The following is a 16930-nucleotide window of genomic DNA, read 5'->3' as shown; positions in this document are numbered from 1 at the left end:
GATTTGAAAACATCTGTCTGTAAGGGTCTCAAAACATGGGAATTGTGCTGTTAAACTCGGATTACTGGGAAAATCAAACATGGTGGCTCAGCTAGACATGGCAAATAGACCATCACAACCAAAAAAAGATGGAGAAAAATAGGCAGGTTCTTGCCAGAATTATAGCATGCGTTAAATTGTGTGGCTGAACGAATAGCTAGGCATACAAACTACGTCCATCTCAGCTCGCTCATGTCTTCATGGAAATTACAGCTGGCCTCTTATCCTCTCATCGTTAGAATAATTTGTGTCACTGTTTTTCTTACTCTGTGTTTTTATAGTTAGCGTTTGTGCTTTTCTCCACGAAGAGGGGATACTATATGATGTTGTTGGGTCTGTAACCACGTTTGTCGGTGACAGTCTCTTCCCATTCAAATATTTTTGTTCAACAAAAAGTTCAGTAATAGGCCGATGTCATTTCAGTTCATATCGCAAGAGATGTTTCTGTTTGCGCAAAAAAAAGAGCCTTTTGTGCGTCGATATGTTGTCTATAAAAGTGAATCCGTGTGATTGTATTTCCCTTCCTTTTTTAGACCGCATAATGAAAATACTTCTAATGGTAGGCTAAGTGCTGAGTCCGCCTCTCTCTCTCTCTCTCTCTGTCTGTGGTGACTTAAAGAAGAGTAAAGTTAAGGCCTCAACATCTTGCTGAATTTATCTGAACTAACATCTATCTGAATTTCCGCCGCTGTCCATTTCAAAAGTGCTGAACGAACAAGCCTACCTCATCACAGCTCTTTTGCCTGCACTTGCTTATACTTAGAGCTACATGCTTAATGGCATAAGAACAAATATTATGAATTTACTGAACATAAAATGTAATAATGTTTGTGTATGGTTCAAAAGTCAACACTCATCGTGTCAGCATTCATTGTTATTGAAGGACAATGCGGTGCTTATCGAGTTACAGAAATCCACAAGGAGTCCGTAAAAAAACAAACACATTTATTTAAGCAAGTCAGCCATATCAGCTATGGTTTGTAAATGAGGCAGAAAGAAACTGTTTGGCTGCCAGACAAGGCTCCGCTGATAGCCAGGTGTGGCGGTGGTAAGGATTCACTCCGTGGTGCTGAAAGGAAAGCAACACTGTCGGAAGAGCTTTATGTGGACCCTAACAGTTTGTGGGCACCGTTATAGTGCATTTGATGTATTGTTTATCGTTGTGTTGTGGCTTCGCTGGCATCCATAAAAAGGAATGGTTGAGTTTTAGATTGACATGCTAAAATCGCCACTGCTAACATTACAAGAGTGTGGTTGTTTTTCTGTTAGAATGATGGTAGTGTGGGAGGATGGGGGCAAATGTTCAAACATTATGCCTTTATTGTGATTCTGATTGACTATACAGTTTAAGTGATAAACTGTGAAAATGTAAATGATGCAGTATGGGTGGACAGATGGAAGTGTGATGCCATTATTCCCAAGGACAGTTCACATTATCTCTCTCTGATTCTGCAAGGGGAAGAAAGGCAGATACTGAGGCAAAGGAAGAGTATTCCCAGTGCAGGGGAGAGATATCTCTCTCTCTCTCTTCTCTTCCACCTCACTCTTTTCTCCTCTCCTGGAAGAAATTACACACAACCCAAGGGTTCACACACACACACACACACACACACACACACACACACACACACACACACACACACACACACACACACACACACACACACACACACACACACACACACACACACACACACACACACACACACACACACACACACACACACACACACACACACACAGTCCCTGGGGAGTGTGTGGTTAGACACCGGGTCCTCTGGTGAGGGTGTCTGTTAATTATCTACTGCAGGGTGGTCACATGACCAGACAGCCTCTCTCTCTCCCCCCCACAGATGGGTCTCCTCTGAGCTGCTTACGTTACACACAAAACACACTGAGAAACAGGCAGACACACTGGGAAACACACACACACACACACACACTGAAAAACCACAGGCATATAGAGAAGTGGGGGGGGGCACATACAGTACACAGCTATAAGCACACACTCAAAGACACACACAACTTATGCACACTTATATTCACTCACTCATATTCTCATACACATCAACTGATTGCACACAAACACACACAGAAATACACATAGAACAAAATCCCAACCCACCCACCACACACACATTTAACCATGACACAGAGAGCATTAGAAGTTCAGCGGGACCTCCCGAGGGTTGCTCCACTGTAATTGGTGTATTTTAGGAGGCGCCCTGTGGCTTCAGAGGCCACTCATTACGTCCAAACACAAAGGTTGTGCTGAAGCTGCTGAGTGCTGTAATTCTGTTCCTGCCGTAGAGGCAAATTACCCGATGTCCTTTCACTCCTCTGTTCATCCCCAGACCTCTCCTTTACTCTTTGAATTGGTTCTCTCTGTCTCCCTTTCTGTCTCTCTCACTCTCTCTTGGAGTCTCTGTCTCTCTCTCTCTGACTTTCTCTGTCACTGTCTCTCTCTGTCTCTATCTCTCTTTCTCTCTCTCCTGGACCCTTGGTCTGTCAATTAGAAATACAAAAATATGAAAGGAGAGTGGAATTCAACTGTCAACGCAGCAGCAACAACAACAAGCAAAGTCACAGTGAGAGGTCAAGAAGAAAAATGGAGGGAGAACATGCTTTGGCTTGAAGGGGATCAATTTAGGGTGAGTTTCATTCGACTGAAGCCAAAAGAGAGGGCTTAAACAAAAAGGCCAAACCAATGCATTTTCCTCTGCACTTCATTACATGTTTTGGGTTTGGGTATTTATGGAGGGGAGGAAAGGTAGTGTGTGCTAGATGTTGAAGGATTCGCTGTGTGTTCATGGTCACGGAGGGGGTTCAGCGAGAGGACGTCCAACAGGAAGCTAGTGAGTCTGGGAGGGAGTAGTTCACCCCACTTAGGCCCCACTGGCTCCCCCTTGCTCTTCAAAGGGCTGGATGCTGCCTAGGCTTCTTTAAAGACACGCACGCACACACACACACACACACGCACATGCACGCCCACACACACACACAGGTCAATTTCCTGAACATCTCTTATCACCGCTGCTTGGTTAAGTACAAATTTGGCCCTGTTCTCTCCAACCCATCTGTTTTATTAACATTAAAAACACTCTCCTAGAATTCCTCACCGCCGCCACAAATAATATCTGAAAACCTTGACAGACTCAAGCTGCTGCTGCATTCCCATAGAAACAGTAGATCGGCCGGGGACCGCGTTCTCGCACGCGAGCACACACACACACACACACACACACACACACACACACACACACACACACAAAATCGGTGTTCTATTTCTCATTGGGGTAAAGCGTGAGAGTAGTTTAGGACACTGGAAGAACTCGCCGAAGGTAAACATTGAAAGAGCAGTTGGTCCTGCAGTACAGTTGACTGAAGAGGATGTTCTGTGGAAGAGAGAGAGATTCAGGGCACTATAACAGTTTGGACATTTAAAAAATATATATATATATTCTCTCACCGCATGCCTGGTAGAAAACAGAGGAAACCTTATTTCTGAACTCCTCTCTATCCTTCTCTCTCTCTCTCATTCTCTCTGTCCCCTTTCTCCCCCCCCCCCCCTTCTCTCCCCCCCCCCCCTTTCTCTCCCCCCTCTATAGGCCATAGGCCATACATGTTGGGTTAAGAATACCACTAATCCTCTGTTTCACCCTGTCTATTCTTTTCCCAGATCTGTTCCCAAACCCCCGGCCAAACACACAGCGACCACACAAACCTCTGCTTCCATGCTAACAGTCCTGGGACTATATCCACAGAGAGCACTGGACCACTTTTCCACTCTCGTTTCAGAGGAATAAGAGATTCCCATGAATCGCAACCCAAGCGCTGCATGGAGAAATGGACAGTTTGTCCCTCCAAAAGGATCCAATGTGTGCGTCAGAGGTTACCACCACTCACGTGTCACCTCCCTTCAAGGTCCTGCAGTCTGTTGAGAAAGAATGAGAGCGAGAACGATCGAGAAATCAAAAGAGCGAGAAAGAGCGACGGGGATAGTGTCGGCGATAGCCGGCCACGCATTTATAATCACACAGGCTTATCCAGCTGGATTAGTTTCTAATCAATCTAAGCAGTGGTCCATCCTGCCTGACATGGTAATCCTATGGAAGGAAGGGTCTCTCTCTCCCTCTCTTCTTTCTCCCTTACCTCCCTCCCTTTTTCTCTCCCCCTCCCTCCCTCTCGCTCTCTCTCTCCCTGTTTTTCTCTCCCTGTCTTTCTCTCCCTGTTTGACGGCGTATTCTCCCCATATTAACATGCAGCTGGGCCACTTGCATCATACTGAAATGTAAACGTCAGACAGCTTTAGCGTGAGGACATGTGGCCCTCCTCGGAGCTTCACATTCAATCACACTCAGCAGCTTTGATTAGGACAAATACGCTGCCTGGTGCAAACTGCAACACTAAAGTCACAGCATCAGCTAAAGCTCCAGGTATACATACTGTAGATAGTACGACTGCAGACACAGCCATGTGATATGAGACATTTCACAATGATTAGGTGTGTGAAACCTAAGGTGTATAAGAATCTAGGATTTCACCGATTCCTCAAGCTCACTAAGGGTAGATCTGATATGTAGGGTTGTTTCCCTGTGTACATTAGCGATAGTCATTATTCGTTTTGGGGGAAGGGGGGGCTGCAATCTTTTTTTCAGAGGTGGGAGAGAGGGATACAGAATTATTTATTTTTTTGCCCACGCTGGAGACATCTGTATCGGTCTACTAATACAGGACTAGTGAAAGCCCAGTTAACTACTTTTGTGAAAGAATGCAAACTAAAAGTTTCTGTGTGTTTACCAGCATTTGTAACTTGAGTCTGATAATTATCCGTACAAAACAGTTAATCCGATAATACTTGTGGAATATAAAATACTTGCTTGATATGTTTTCCAGTTTCTTAAATTAAAGTGAAACGGTCTATTCATTCATTTTCAGTAGACTCTCTTATGGAGAGTGACTTACAGTAGTGAGGGCACACATGTTCTTACTTGTCCCCCTTGGGAATCAAACCCACAACCCTGCCGTTGTAAGCACCATGCTCTACCAACTGAGCTTACCTGGGACCTTGGTACAAACCCAGACGAGCAGCCTACAATATAGTAAGGTAAATTTACATGAAGCGGTTTGTAAGGATGCTAAATGAATACTGCACATCAAGTGGTTGTTTTCCATGTGATTTGATGTGAATGTCAATCACAGAGAAAGGGGCAGGGCAACATCTCTTACAATTCCAACTACTGAATCCTGTAAAATACTGTTCTTAATGATACAACTCACTTTTTTGCCAAAGTGGAGGAGCTGAAAAATAAAGTCTATATCGGTCTGCTAATACTAGTAAATGCCCAGTGCACTACTTTTCAAGGGATGCTGCAGCACCCTCAGCACCCCTACTTCCCCTACTATGGGTGAAATACAGTGAGCTCCAAAAGTACTGGGACAGTGGCACAGATTGGTTGTTTTGGCTCTGTACAAAACAGTTAATCTGATAATACTTGTGGAATATTAAAAAAAAACTTGCTTGATATATGCTTTCCGGGTTCTTGAAATACTTATTTCTACGTGAAAAACTGAAATGGTCTATTCATTCCTTTTCCACCCTAGTAGATGCTCTTATCCAGAGCGACTTACAGTAATGAGTGCATACATTTTAGTACTGGTCCCCAGTGGGAATCGAACCCCAACCCTGGCATCGCAAGTGTTACGCTCTACCAACTGAGCCACATCATCACAAACTGGATGATGTCTCGATGTACTCAATTACTCTATTGTGCATTGTTTTTCTTCATGGTGATGGTAAAGCTACAGGTACAAACCTACATGACCAGCCTATGTACAATACAATAATGTACATGTATATTAAGTGGTTTGTAAAGTGGTTGTTTTCCATGTTATTTGATCAAGAAAAATATTTAATTTGATGTGGATGTTGATAATATATTTTTCAAAAAAATTATAAAATAATAATAATAATATTTAGAGGTTCAGAATTAGAAGGAAAAAGTATAGGTTCAGAATTAGAAGGAAAAAGTAGAGGTTCAGAATTAGAAGGAAAAAGTAGAGGTTCAGAATCAGAAGGAAAAAGTAGAGGTTCAGAATCAGAAGGAAAAGTAGAGGTTCAGAATCAGAAGGAAAAAGTATAGGTTCAGAATTAGAAGGAAAAAGTAGAGGTTCAGAATTAGAAGGAAAAAGTAGAGGTTCAGAATCAGAAGGAAAAAGTAGAGGTTCAGAATCAGAAGGAAAAGTAGAGGTTCAGAATCAGAAGGAAAAAGTAGAGCTTCAGAATTAGAGGGGAAAAGTAGAGCTTCAGAATTAGAAGGAAAAGTAGAGGTTCAGAATTAGAAGGAAAAGTAGAGGTTTAGAATTAGAAGGAAAAAGGGAGACAGAGTGCATTTAAGACCAAAATAACCTCCTGTTAACGCAGTGAAGAGAAAGTGCCTCATTGAAGAACACCATTTCTCACAACCCATTTACTGCCCATCTGTTAGCGTCAGTGTTGGTGTGAGGCCCGCTTGGTGAGGCATTCCTGGTCGATGATTACAGCTCAAACCTTTAAATCCACAGCAGCAGAATCACAGACAACGCTGGCTGATAGAATGACACGACTCCGGAAGATACATTTTCTCTAGGTATCTGTTTACGATACAGAACTGGACGGCCATGATGGAGCATTGGTCACAGTCGAAAAACAACAAATAAATATCAAACTGTAGCATCCCATTGAGGCAATTCATGCTGTGAGGATTGGCAACAACACCTCCTCCACACTGACCCTTAACACAGGGGATCCCGGGGTGTTTCTTCCCCAGCCCTCTGCTGTACTCCCTGTTCACCCACAGCTGCACGACACCAACTCCATCGCCAACTTTGAAGACGACACCACATTTGTAGGCCTGATAACCAACAACAACCATTCAGCCCATAGGGAGGAGGTAAGTTAACTGCAGTAAAGGTTTCAGTGAAACCGATAAAGATGGGTCATGTCTCCAGATGTAGAAGTCAAAGGAACCAAACTGGCACAATGAGACAATAATCAGTAGCCATCTGCTCCACTGTTCAGCCGACAAATTGGGTTGTTATGCGCTTCATATTCGCTGACAGTCCAGAGCAATATGATTTGGACATAATCTGTATTTGTGGCCGACAGCCAGACTGATCATCCATAGAGAGAGAAAGACTGAAGAGGCGTATAGCCAGTCAGCCACAGTAGACAATGCAGAGGATTGCTAAATCATCTGTAACAACAACAACAACTGAGCATTAGTGACCACTTTCATATCTGTGCCACAACACAATGCTGTACTGCTGGCAGTGTGGATCAGGTTATCCAACCCTCAGGAGAGACAGTTTTAGGGTTAGGTCCAAATGGTGCGGGGCTCAGGTATGGTTGGGAGTAATGATAATGAGTTTGGATGTGATTGAACATCTATAGGACCCATAGCTGACCTCTGACCCCTCAAAACAGCCAACAACAGGGCTGGGTTACCATGGGGCATCAGTGTGAGGAAGCGTTTTCATTATCATTTACGTTTCACTCTCTATCTTTCTCTCCGCACACTGACCTCTGCCACCATATTCCCAGATGCAATATTTCTCTCTCTCTCTCTCTCTCTCTCCCTCCCTCCTTTTTATCACTTCCTGTCTCTCTCCGCTCTCTCTCTCTATATATTTATATACACATACATATATCTCTTTCTGTCCCTCTGTCCCACCCTCTTTCTCTGAGATCTCATATTGGCTGCGTATGATCCTATCTACCAGTAGCCCCTCCTACCTCTTCCCTCTATCGCTGTATCTGGGGAGAACAGAGACAGAGCAACACACACCAATATTTGGATTAATAAATAGCTACATGAAAACACCACTCCATGGAGCTTCTTATAAATACAATGTTGTCTATTGTGACCATAAAGAGACAATTTATGCATACCTATATTGTGTATGTGGGCTCTCTCTGCAACGGATATGAAATAAGGAGAGCACAAATTGCTCGATTGAATGTTCACTCACTATTTTAACAGCTTGAAGAGGTCGAAACAGAGCTCTTAAAATGATTCACACACGCACGCATACACATACACACTTAACGGCTTGCGGGAGAGAGAAATGTTAGAGACAGGGAGAGTGCAGGCCTCAATAAATAGACGTAAGTGCAGGGCAAACACACACTCTGACTAATGCACACACACGCATGCACACATACGCATGCACACACACGCATGCACACACACAAACCAGCCAGTCCCGTGGAGCTGAGGTGTGGCAGCAGGACAGGTGTACACACTTGCGCACACACATCGACCAGTCACTCTCGCAGGCCATAATGTCTCTCCCGTCCACACCACACTGTGCTTCAGTTGGTTTAGCCATGCTGCAGCAGTGTTGTTACTCAGGGAGCTGACTGTGGTATGATGCGGAAGTCCTGCTTAAGCTATAGAACACCCGTACTGCTGTTGCATCTCAGCTCCACGGGACTGTGTGTGTGTGTGTGTGTGTGTGTGTGTGTGTGTGTGTGTGTGTGTGTGTGTGTGTGTGTGTGTGTGTGTGTGTGTGTGTGTGTTTGGAACACCTATGTATGAATGATGTTCATTGACTACAGTCCAGCATTCAACACTATTGTTCCCCCTCAAGTCCGTCACCAAGCTCAGAGCCCTGGGTCCGCACACTACCCTCTGCAACTGGATCCTGGACTTCCTGACAGACAGACCACAGGCTGTGAGGATTGGCGACAACACCTCTACACCAACTCTTAACACGGGGGCCCCTCAGGTGTGTTTCTCAGCCGTCTTCTGTGCTCCCTGTTTACCCGTGATTGCGTGGCTTTGCCACGACACCAACCCCATCATCAAGTTTGTTCCCTCCCTTACCGTGGGGCAGACGGTATCAGAGCATGAGGTCTGATACGAACAGGCTCTACAAGCCATCAGACTGCTCAACATTTGAATGGGACTGACCACCTGCACTGACTCTTCGCACCTTAGCACACATGCACTTACTCGTGCACGCGCACGCTCACGCACATGCGCACACACACAACGAGATGGTGCCGATAGACACATTCACTGTGTTTCCAGCTCCTAGCCAACTTTGCAGTATTTTTTGTGTGTGTGTGTGTTATTTATGACATTATTTGCCCAGAACGATTCTTGTATTATTACGTACAGACAAAAATTACTTTTGGACATTAGATCTGTGGTCCCTCACCAGACATTCCAGCAGAAATTTGACTTCCCTGACCTGGATCAACATGCCAACACCGGAGAAGAAGAAGAAGTGGGGCCCTAGTCAGACTCAGGCGGCGTGCATACCATCCACTGCTTCCATGTACATTACATTCAGTCCCCGGAGAATAAAGTAGATGGGCTGCGGGCAAGAATCTCCTTACAGAGAGACATCAGCGACTAACATAATATGTTTTACAGAGTCATGTCTCTCTCTGGATATATTGTCCCCATCCATTCAGCCAGCAGGGTTCTCCCTCCATCAGGTGGACATGGTTTGATTGTGGTACAGGAACTCACGTCCTTTTGCTCTTTTGATCTGGAATACCTCACCATCAAATACCGACCGCAATACCTCCCGAGATAATTTTCTTCGGTCATTGTCACTGCTGTATATACATCCCCTCCTCAACCCGACAACATGGCGGCTCTCGAGGATCTACATTGGACTATGTCCAAACTGGAAACCGCATATCCTGAGGCAACATTTATTGTAGCTGGGGAACGCTAACAAAATTCTATCAATACATCTCCTGTGCTACACGCACATCACAAACTCTGGATCATTGTTACTCCCCCTTCCGGGACGGCTACAAGGCCATACCCCACCCTCCCTTCTGATAATCAGATCACACCTCAATTCTGCTACTCCACCTCCTATAGGCAAACACTTAAACAGGAAGTACCCGTGGTAAGGACTGTTCAATGTTGGTCTAACTCATCAGAATCTATGCTTCAAGATTGTTTTTATCACGCAAACTGGGGAATGCTCTGGGTTTCCTCTGAGAATTGCATTGACCTATACACTGACTTGGTGACTGGGTTCATCAGGAAGTGCATAGAGGATGTTGTTGCCACTCTGTTGATTAGAACTTATTCAAACCAAAACCTGTGGACAGATGGCAACATTTGCGCAAAACTGAAAGCACAAACCACTGTATTTAATCATGGCAAGGTGACTGGGAACATGGACGTGTACAAAAAGACCAGCTTTGACCTCTGTAGGGAAATCAAATACACAAAAATGCCAGTACAGGGACAAATTGGAGTCACAATTCAATGGCTTAGACAAAAGATGTATGTGACAGGGACTCCAGACAATAACGTATTATAAAGGGATTGTGAACCAAGTCATGGACACCGACTGCTTGCTCCCAGATAAGCTAAACACCTTCTTTTCCCGCTTCAAGGAAATCAACATCAAGCCGCTGACGCAGGCCCCCAGCTCATGAGGACTGTGTGCTCTCATTCTCAATGGCCAACATGAGTAAGTAATTTAAGCATGTTTACCCTCGCAAGGCTGCCGGCCGAGACGGCATCCCAAGTCGCATTCTCAGAGCATGTGCAGACCAGCTGGCTGGAGTGTTTACAGATATACATGTATTCAATCTCACCATATCCCAGTCTGTTGTCCCCACTTGCTTCAAGATGTCCACCATTGTTCCTGTACCCAAGAAAGCGAAGGTAACTGAACTAAAAGACTATCGCCCCGTAGCACTCACTTCTGTCATCATGAAGCTCTTTGAAAGGCTATTTAAAGACCATATCACCACCACCTTACCCATCAACCTAGGGAATTTGCATACCACCCCAACAGATCCACGGATGACGCAATAAAAATTTGCAGCTCAGCCTTCAAGACCATAGTTCTCTTCAAGCTCATCACTAAGCTCAGGGCCCTGGTTCTGAACCCCTCCATGTGCAACTACGTCCTGGACTTCCTGACGGGCCAATCCCAAGAGGGGAAAGTAGGCAACAACACGTGGGCCCCACAGGGGTGTGTGCTCAGCCCCCTCCTGTACTCTCTGTTCACCCGTGACTGGGTGACCACCCACGTCTCCAACTTAATCATCAAGTTTGCTGATGACACAACGGTGGTAGGCCTGCTTACCAACAATGACGAGACAACCTACAGAGTAGACGTGAGAGCTCTGGTGAAGTGGTGCCAGGAAAATAACCTCTCACTCAACTTCAACAAAACAAAGGAGCTGATAATGGACTACAGGAGACAGCAGGGAGAGCACGCCCCCATCCACATTGACGGGGAGTGGAGAGGGTCTAAAGCTTCAAGTTCTTTGGCGTGCATGTCACTGATGATCTGAAATGGTTCCTTAACACAGACAGTGTGGTGACGAAGGTGCAAGAGCATTGCACAGTTGAGAGCATCCTGTCGGGCTGTATCTCCACCTGGTATGGCAATTGCACCGTTCGCAACTGCAAGGCTCTCCAGAATGTGGTGTGGTCAGCCCAATGCATCATCGGGGGCATACTGCCCGCCCTCCAGGACATCTACAGCACCGGGAGTCACAGAAAGACCAAGAAGATCATCAAGGACCACCTGACCTACGGCCTGCTTGCCCCACTACCATCTAGAAGGCTGATGCAGTACAGGTGCATCAAAGCTGGTACCAAGAGATTGATAAATAACTTCTATCTCCAGTGTCATCAGACTGTTAAACAGTCACCACTAGCCAGCCCCGCACAGTACCCTGCCCTGAACCTTTGTCACTGTTAAAAAATCTAAATGTGTTTTATATTTGAGATTCTTCAAAGTAGCCACCCTTTGCCTTGATGACAGCTTTGCACACTCTTGGCATTCTCTCAACCAGCTTCATGAGGAATGATTTTCCAACAGTCTTGAAGGAGTTCCCACATACGCTGAACACTTGTTGGCTGCTTTTTCTTCACTATGCAGTCCAACCCATCCCAAACCATCTCAATTGGGTTGCGGTCGGGTGATTGTGGAGGCTAGGTCATTCTGATATATCTCGTTCTGATATTTCACAATTTAGTTTCTTTTCATTTGTGCGTATTGTATTTCTAGGTATTATTACTGCACTGTTGGAGCTGGAAGCACAATCCATGCTACACACACATTACAATTCCTGCTACCAGAATATTATTTATTATTGCTAATACTGCACAATTTTCCCCTCAATCCCCCTTTTTCTGATACATGTGTAAATATTGGACTATAAATTGAGCCTTCCTGTATTAGACTCATGCTAAAACGTTCATTCTATTCTACTGAGCCATTTACTTTAAGCTCATATCCTAATCTTTCTTGTTTTTTATTGTTGCTGCATTGTTGAGAAGGAACCTGCGAGTAAACATTTAATTGTACAGTGTATACCATGTATGTATGACTAATAACAATTCAAACTTGTGTGTGTGGTCTGGTCTGGTCTACTCCCAACTGGATTCTTTCTCCTTTTTCCATGGCTCTCTGTGCCTGTGTGTACACTACATCACTACATACAGTACATAGTATACCCACTGAGTGACTGGCTATCCTCCATGCCTGGGCCCGGCTGGCTTGCCTTCACACACAGAGAGAGAGAGGACCTGATATATGGCAGCCAAACACGGCCCCATCTGTTGATCTACTGCCCAGCTTCAGCTTATCCACATTCTATCAATCTGCTCCCTACGAACCGTTTGCAGTGTCTTCGCAGAGTGGGAGAATTTGAAAGATGGTAAATAGTTAAACCCCACCAGTTTCTCTCTTTCATCTTCTCCCTTCCCTCTCCCCCTCTTTCTCTGCTCAAGTCCTACTCTATCTCTGCTCTTCTCCGTCTCCTCTCACATCTCTCATTGGATTCTCAGAGGATTGGTAGGCATATGTTTAGGCCCTCAGAACACAATTATCACCCAAAGCCACTGCAGAGGACGCATGAGAGAAAGGGCAATAAACTCAAGTTTCCTCTATAGTTGCGGATGGGAGAGATAAAACTTTTATTAGTTAGCAAGTCATCAGATTAGAAATGCATGTGCACGGTTCTGTTGTCCCGAGAGAACAGCAGAAGTAGTGAAGTGGAGCATGTTATGTTTTACAGCTTTAATTACCCGAAGACATCAACACTATCCCTCACCACAAGGGCACTACAGGGGCCTCCACATACCCCTTTGACCTACTGCGATAGAGGAGAGGTGGAGGAGGGAAGGGAACAGAGGGGGGGGGGGGGGGGGGATCAGTGAGACAGAGAGACAAAGGAGGAGAGACAGAGGGAGAAGGAGTGATAACCAGAAGAATGACTGAAGGAATTCCAAAACGACTGAATGTAAGAAAGTGGAAAACAAGCCCAGCCAAACTACTCAAACACACTATTGTCCTAAAAAGCCACAGTGGTAAATATAGCCTCTTCTACTCTCTCACATAGCTGTGGTCGACAGTTTCCCATAGGGGCGCAACTTTCACTGGAGACGGGGACATGTCCCCCCACATTCTGAAATATGTATTTATGTCCCTCCCAGTTGTATCATTGGAATGTGATACAAAACAAGGCAAAAGTGTGATTTAAGACCATGCAGACACCTCCGAGGCTGTTTGGAGTGTTTATGACTGGATTTAGGACCACGCGGACACCACAGAGCGGGCTGACAGGTTGTGTGAAGGCAAAGCTTCTGGAAGGCTGGCTGGACCAGCACGGGAGAGTTGAGCATAGTTCAGTTTACGCGTTGCACTCTTTCACCGAGTTGTAAAAGGAACAGAAACTGGCTACTCTTTAGTTGATTGATGTAGCTGGCAAGGTAACTGCTGTTTAACTTAATAAAAAACAAGTGTTTATTTGCAGTGCTGAGCTAGTATTGTAACTGACATGTAATGTTAGCTAATGTTTCATCTCCTCTCGACTGAGGTATATTTATAAGCTATGCTAGTGAGTAGCTACCACAACCAGGTCAGCTCTAGCCTCTAGTTATCTGTCAGGTAGCGATATAAGGTGGCTATTATTACTATCTAACAGCAGTTGTTTGTATGGACTTAGTTTTGTCACGTTTCAGAAGTAAATGAACTTGGCAAGCTTTCGCCAGTTGATGTACCGTTAGAGATAGAGAGCTGGCCAAAAGTTGGCTTATATTAGCTATTATTTTTGCCTCAATCAAACTAGACCTGAATCAAACGATGAAACCATCGGTCAAACGATTGAAGATTGATATTCTGATGTTTTTTCAGCGCAATGTGAGTTATATTAGTCAGTATGTCACGCTATTGATCTGTTTCCCTAGCTAATTCCCTACTTTTCACACACAGTAATACTGTAATAAACAGTAATAAACAGTAATAAACAGCTCTAAAGTTACAGGCTTCAGTGTCATGGTGCACAGTTGAGGTCTGCCCCCTGCCCCCTGCCCCAACCGATTTCTTCATTCCGCTCCCGCCCACATCTGCTGATTTTCAATCCGACTCCCACCCGGTACCGCAAGAACTGGTCCCAAGAGATTCTCACATGGCCCTTACATTGTATCACAGGTCCATATCAATCAATATGCTGAATGTAGTTTGAAGAGAGCAGAGTTGGAGAAACTTGCACTTTCTCTTGAGCAATTTTTATAGCCTATCTTTTAGGAGTGGGAAGATTTTCAGATGGAGAAATATGGGTGACCAATATTTAGGCCTATTTCTAGGCAATGTAGTAAACTATAGTCTAATCATAGGCCTATTTAGGAAGTACATTTCCTTTCAAAGATAAGTGTCCCGTGCTTCTCTACATAGGCTATACCCTACTCTATTTAACTGAGACCACATGCACACCTGATCTCACAGGTATGGCTACTGAACTGGAAACAGCAATAATTATGACAGTGACACTTGCTACGTTTTGCATAGTCCTATAGGATAAAGCCTAGTTTTTAGGAGGATGATTGGCAGCCAGAGACAACTGGCTTCAATACTAATTGAAAATGAAAAGGCACAACGCTCGCTCACCCTAGTAGCCTAACCTATGGTCACCATAGTAGCCTAACCTATGTGCGCTAACCTAACCTTGTGCCTTTTCCTATTCAATCATGATTAAAACATGTTTTTTAACTTAGACTCAAGTTGGTTAAGCGCCCTCCGCTTCTTTTCACTATCAATATTTATTTACAGACACTGTAGTAAACTACAGTCTAATCATATTTAAGTTAATTTCATATTCAAGTTAACTACCATGTGATTCTCCGCCCATGTAGGCAGACCACACACACTAGGCGCACTTGAACTCGCACGCCCAACCAGGAGAGTTAGGCTACTGAAGTTGAAGCAGCGAATTCTGAGTGTGTGAATAATGTGAACAAATGTGTGATTTAAATACAATAGTTAGGCTAACACACACAAAGCAGAAAGAAGACCGTTTCAAAATAATCTGTGGTGACCGCGCCGCAATGATCTGTCGGGACCTGCAGGTCTCGCAGGCATCCCGTGGGATGCAGTCAGTACACAACAATATGCTCATCCTATCTTAGCAGGATCCGATGGTGAAATGGGTCCCAACAGGGTCAAACAGCCAGGAAAGACCAGTCTTCAATAAAGTCCATCATTTATGTCCAAATACCTCCTTTTTGTTTGCGTGTTTAGCCCAGTAATCCAGATGCATAATGCGCGAGCGTTTAGTTTAGACGAAAAGTCAAAAAAGTTATATTAGTTCCTAGAAACATGTCAAACGATGTATAGAATCAATCTTTAGGATGGTTTTATCATAAATCTTCCATAATGTTTCAACCAGACAATTCCTTTGTCTGGAACGCAGCTAACTCTCACGGCCGAGCACCTGACTTAGCTCATGGCATTCTGCCAGACCCCTTTTTCAAACATATTCGCTCCCCCTTCACGGTAGAAGCCTGAAACAAGGTTCTGAACACTGTTGACATCTAGTGGAAGCCTTAGGAAGTGCAATATGACCCCATAGACACTGTATATTGGATAGGCAAAGACTTGAAAACCTACAAACCTCAGATTTCCCATTTCCTGGTTGGATTTATTCTCAGGTTTTTGCCTGCCATATGAGTTATGTTATACTCACAGACATCATTCAAACAGTTTTAGAAACTTCAGGGTGTTTTCTATCCGAATCTTCTAATTATATGCATATTCTAGCTTTTGGGCCTGAGTAGCAGGCAGTTTACTCTGGGCACCTTAATCATCCAAGCTACTCAATACTGCCCCCCAGTCCCAAAGAAGTTTTAACAATATCAGTGAATGATACAAAGTTCCATCTTGAATTGATGGGTGGCCCTACAGTAGCTACAGGACAACAGTCTGGGATCTGGAAATAATGATGATTTACATTTTTTAGCCATTTATTATGTTCTTGGGTAATATAATGTATAAATGTACACCAATGTAATTCTTTGTGTTGCCTAATTCTAGGAGGATCACATGGTGACAGGGGTCTCAGCAGAGTCAGGCAGCCAGGGAAGATGAGTCTGTGACGGAGGTGAGTTCTTGCAGTGCAACGTATACCCTGGGAATCGGAAAGCAAGTGCCCAGGACTAGTGGTTAGAGTACCGGCAACGTCGAACGCTGGAGGGGAGGAGCGGGAGTAGACGTGACATGCAGATACAACACTTTATTCTCCCTATCCAGCAAACACTGAACAAGCCATATGCCTTTTAAGGCAGTCTGACAAACCTCCAATGTTCATTTCCAAACTGTATCAACGATTGATACACTCTTTTCCCGATAACACAAAACATGTAAAACAAAAATGGGACGAAGACCTAGGAGACGCTATTGATGATGATGAATGGATACAGACATGTTAGAATGTCCAGTCATGTTCATATAATCTCAGACATAAATTACTCCAGTTTACGACCCTCCATAGAACGTACTATATGCCTGTGAAACTGAATATCATGCACTCAGAAATTGTATTATTCTGGTGGAGGTATAAAGCACAAAAGTGGAC

General features: G+C 44.4%; 2 protein-coding genes and 1 long non-coding RNA gene across 5 annotated transcripts in view; 2 read left to right on the top strand and 1 right to left on the bottom strand.

Annotated features, from left to right (window-relative positions):
* kank4 (KN motif and ankyrin repeat domains 4) overlaps positions 1-16930 on the bottom strand; it is a 95976-nt gene that overhangs the window by 62189 nt on the left and 16857 nt on the right. The window lies entirely within an intron of this gene.
* LOC110521811 (uncharacterized) lies at positions 2359-5566 on the top strand. Its single transcript, XR_002473218.3, has 2 exons — positions 2359-2690; positions 3719-5566. It is a non-coding gene; the product is annotated as an uncharacterized LOC110521811 (long non-coding RNA).
* usp1 (ubiquitin specific peptidase 1) overlaps positions 9287-16930 on the top strand; it is a 53191-nt gene continuing 45547 nt past the window's right edge. Inside the window, 2 exon segments of the mRNA XM_090230777.1 lie at positions 9287-9363; positions 10858-11022. Of these exon segments, the coding sequence (XP_090086903.1) occupies positions 9287-9363; positions 10858-11022 (242 nt within the window).

Source organism: Oncorhynchus mykiss, chromosome 4 (genome assembly GCF_057628025.1).
Source record: "Oncorhynchus mykiss isolate SJ-2025 chromosome 4, ASM5762802v1, whole genome shotgun sequence".
NCBI lineage: Eukaryota > Metazoa > Chordata > Actinopteri > Salmoniformes > Salmonidae > Oncorhynchus > Oncorhynchus mykiss.
Note: the sequence above shows the minus strand (reverse complement) of the source record. Positions and strands in the feature narration are given on the sequence as shown.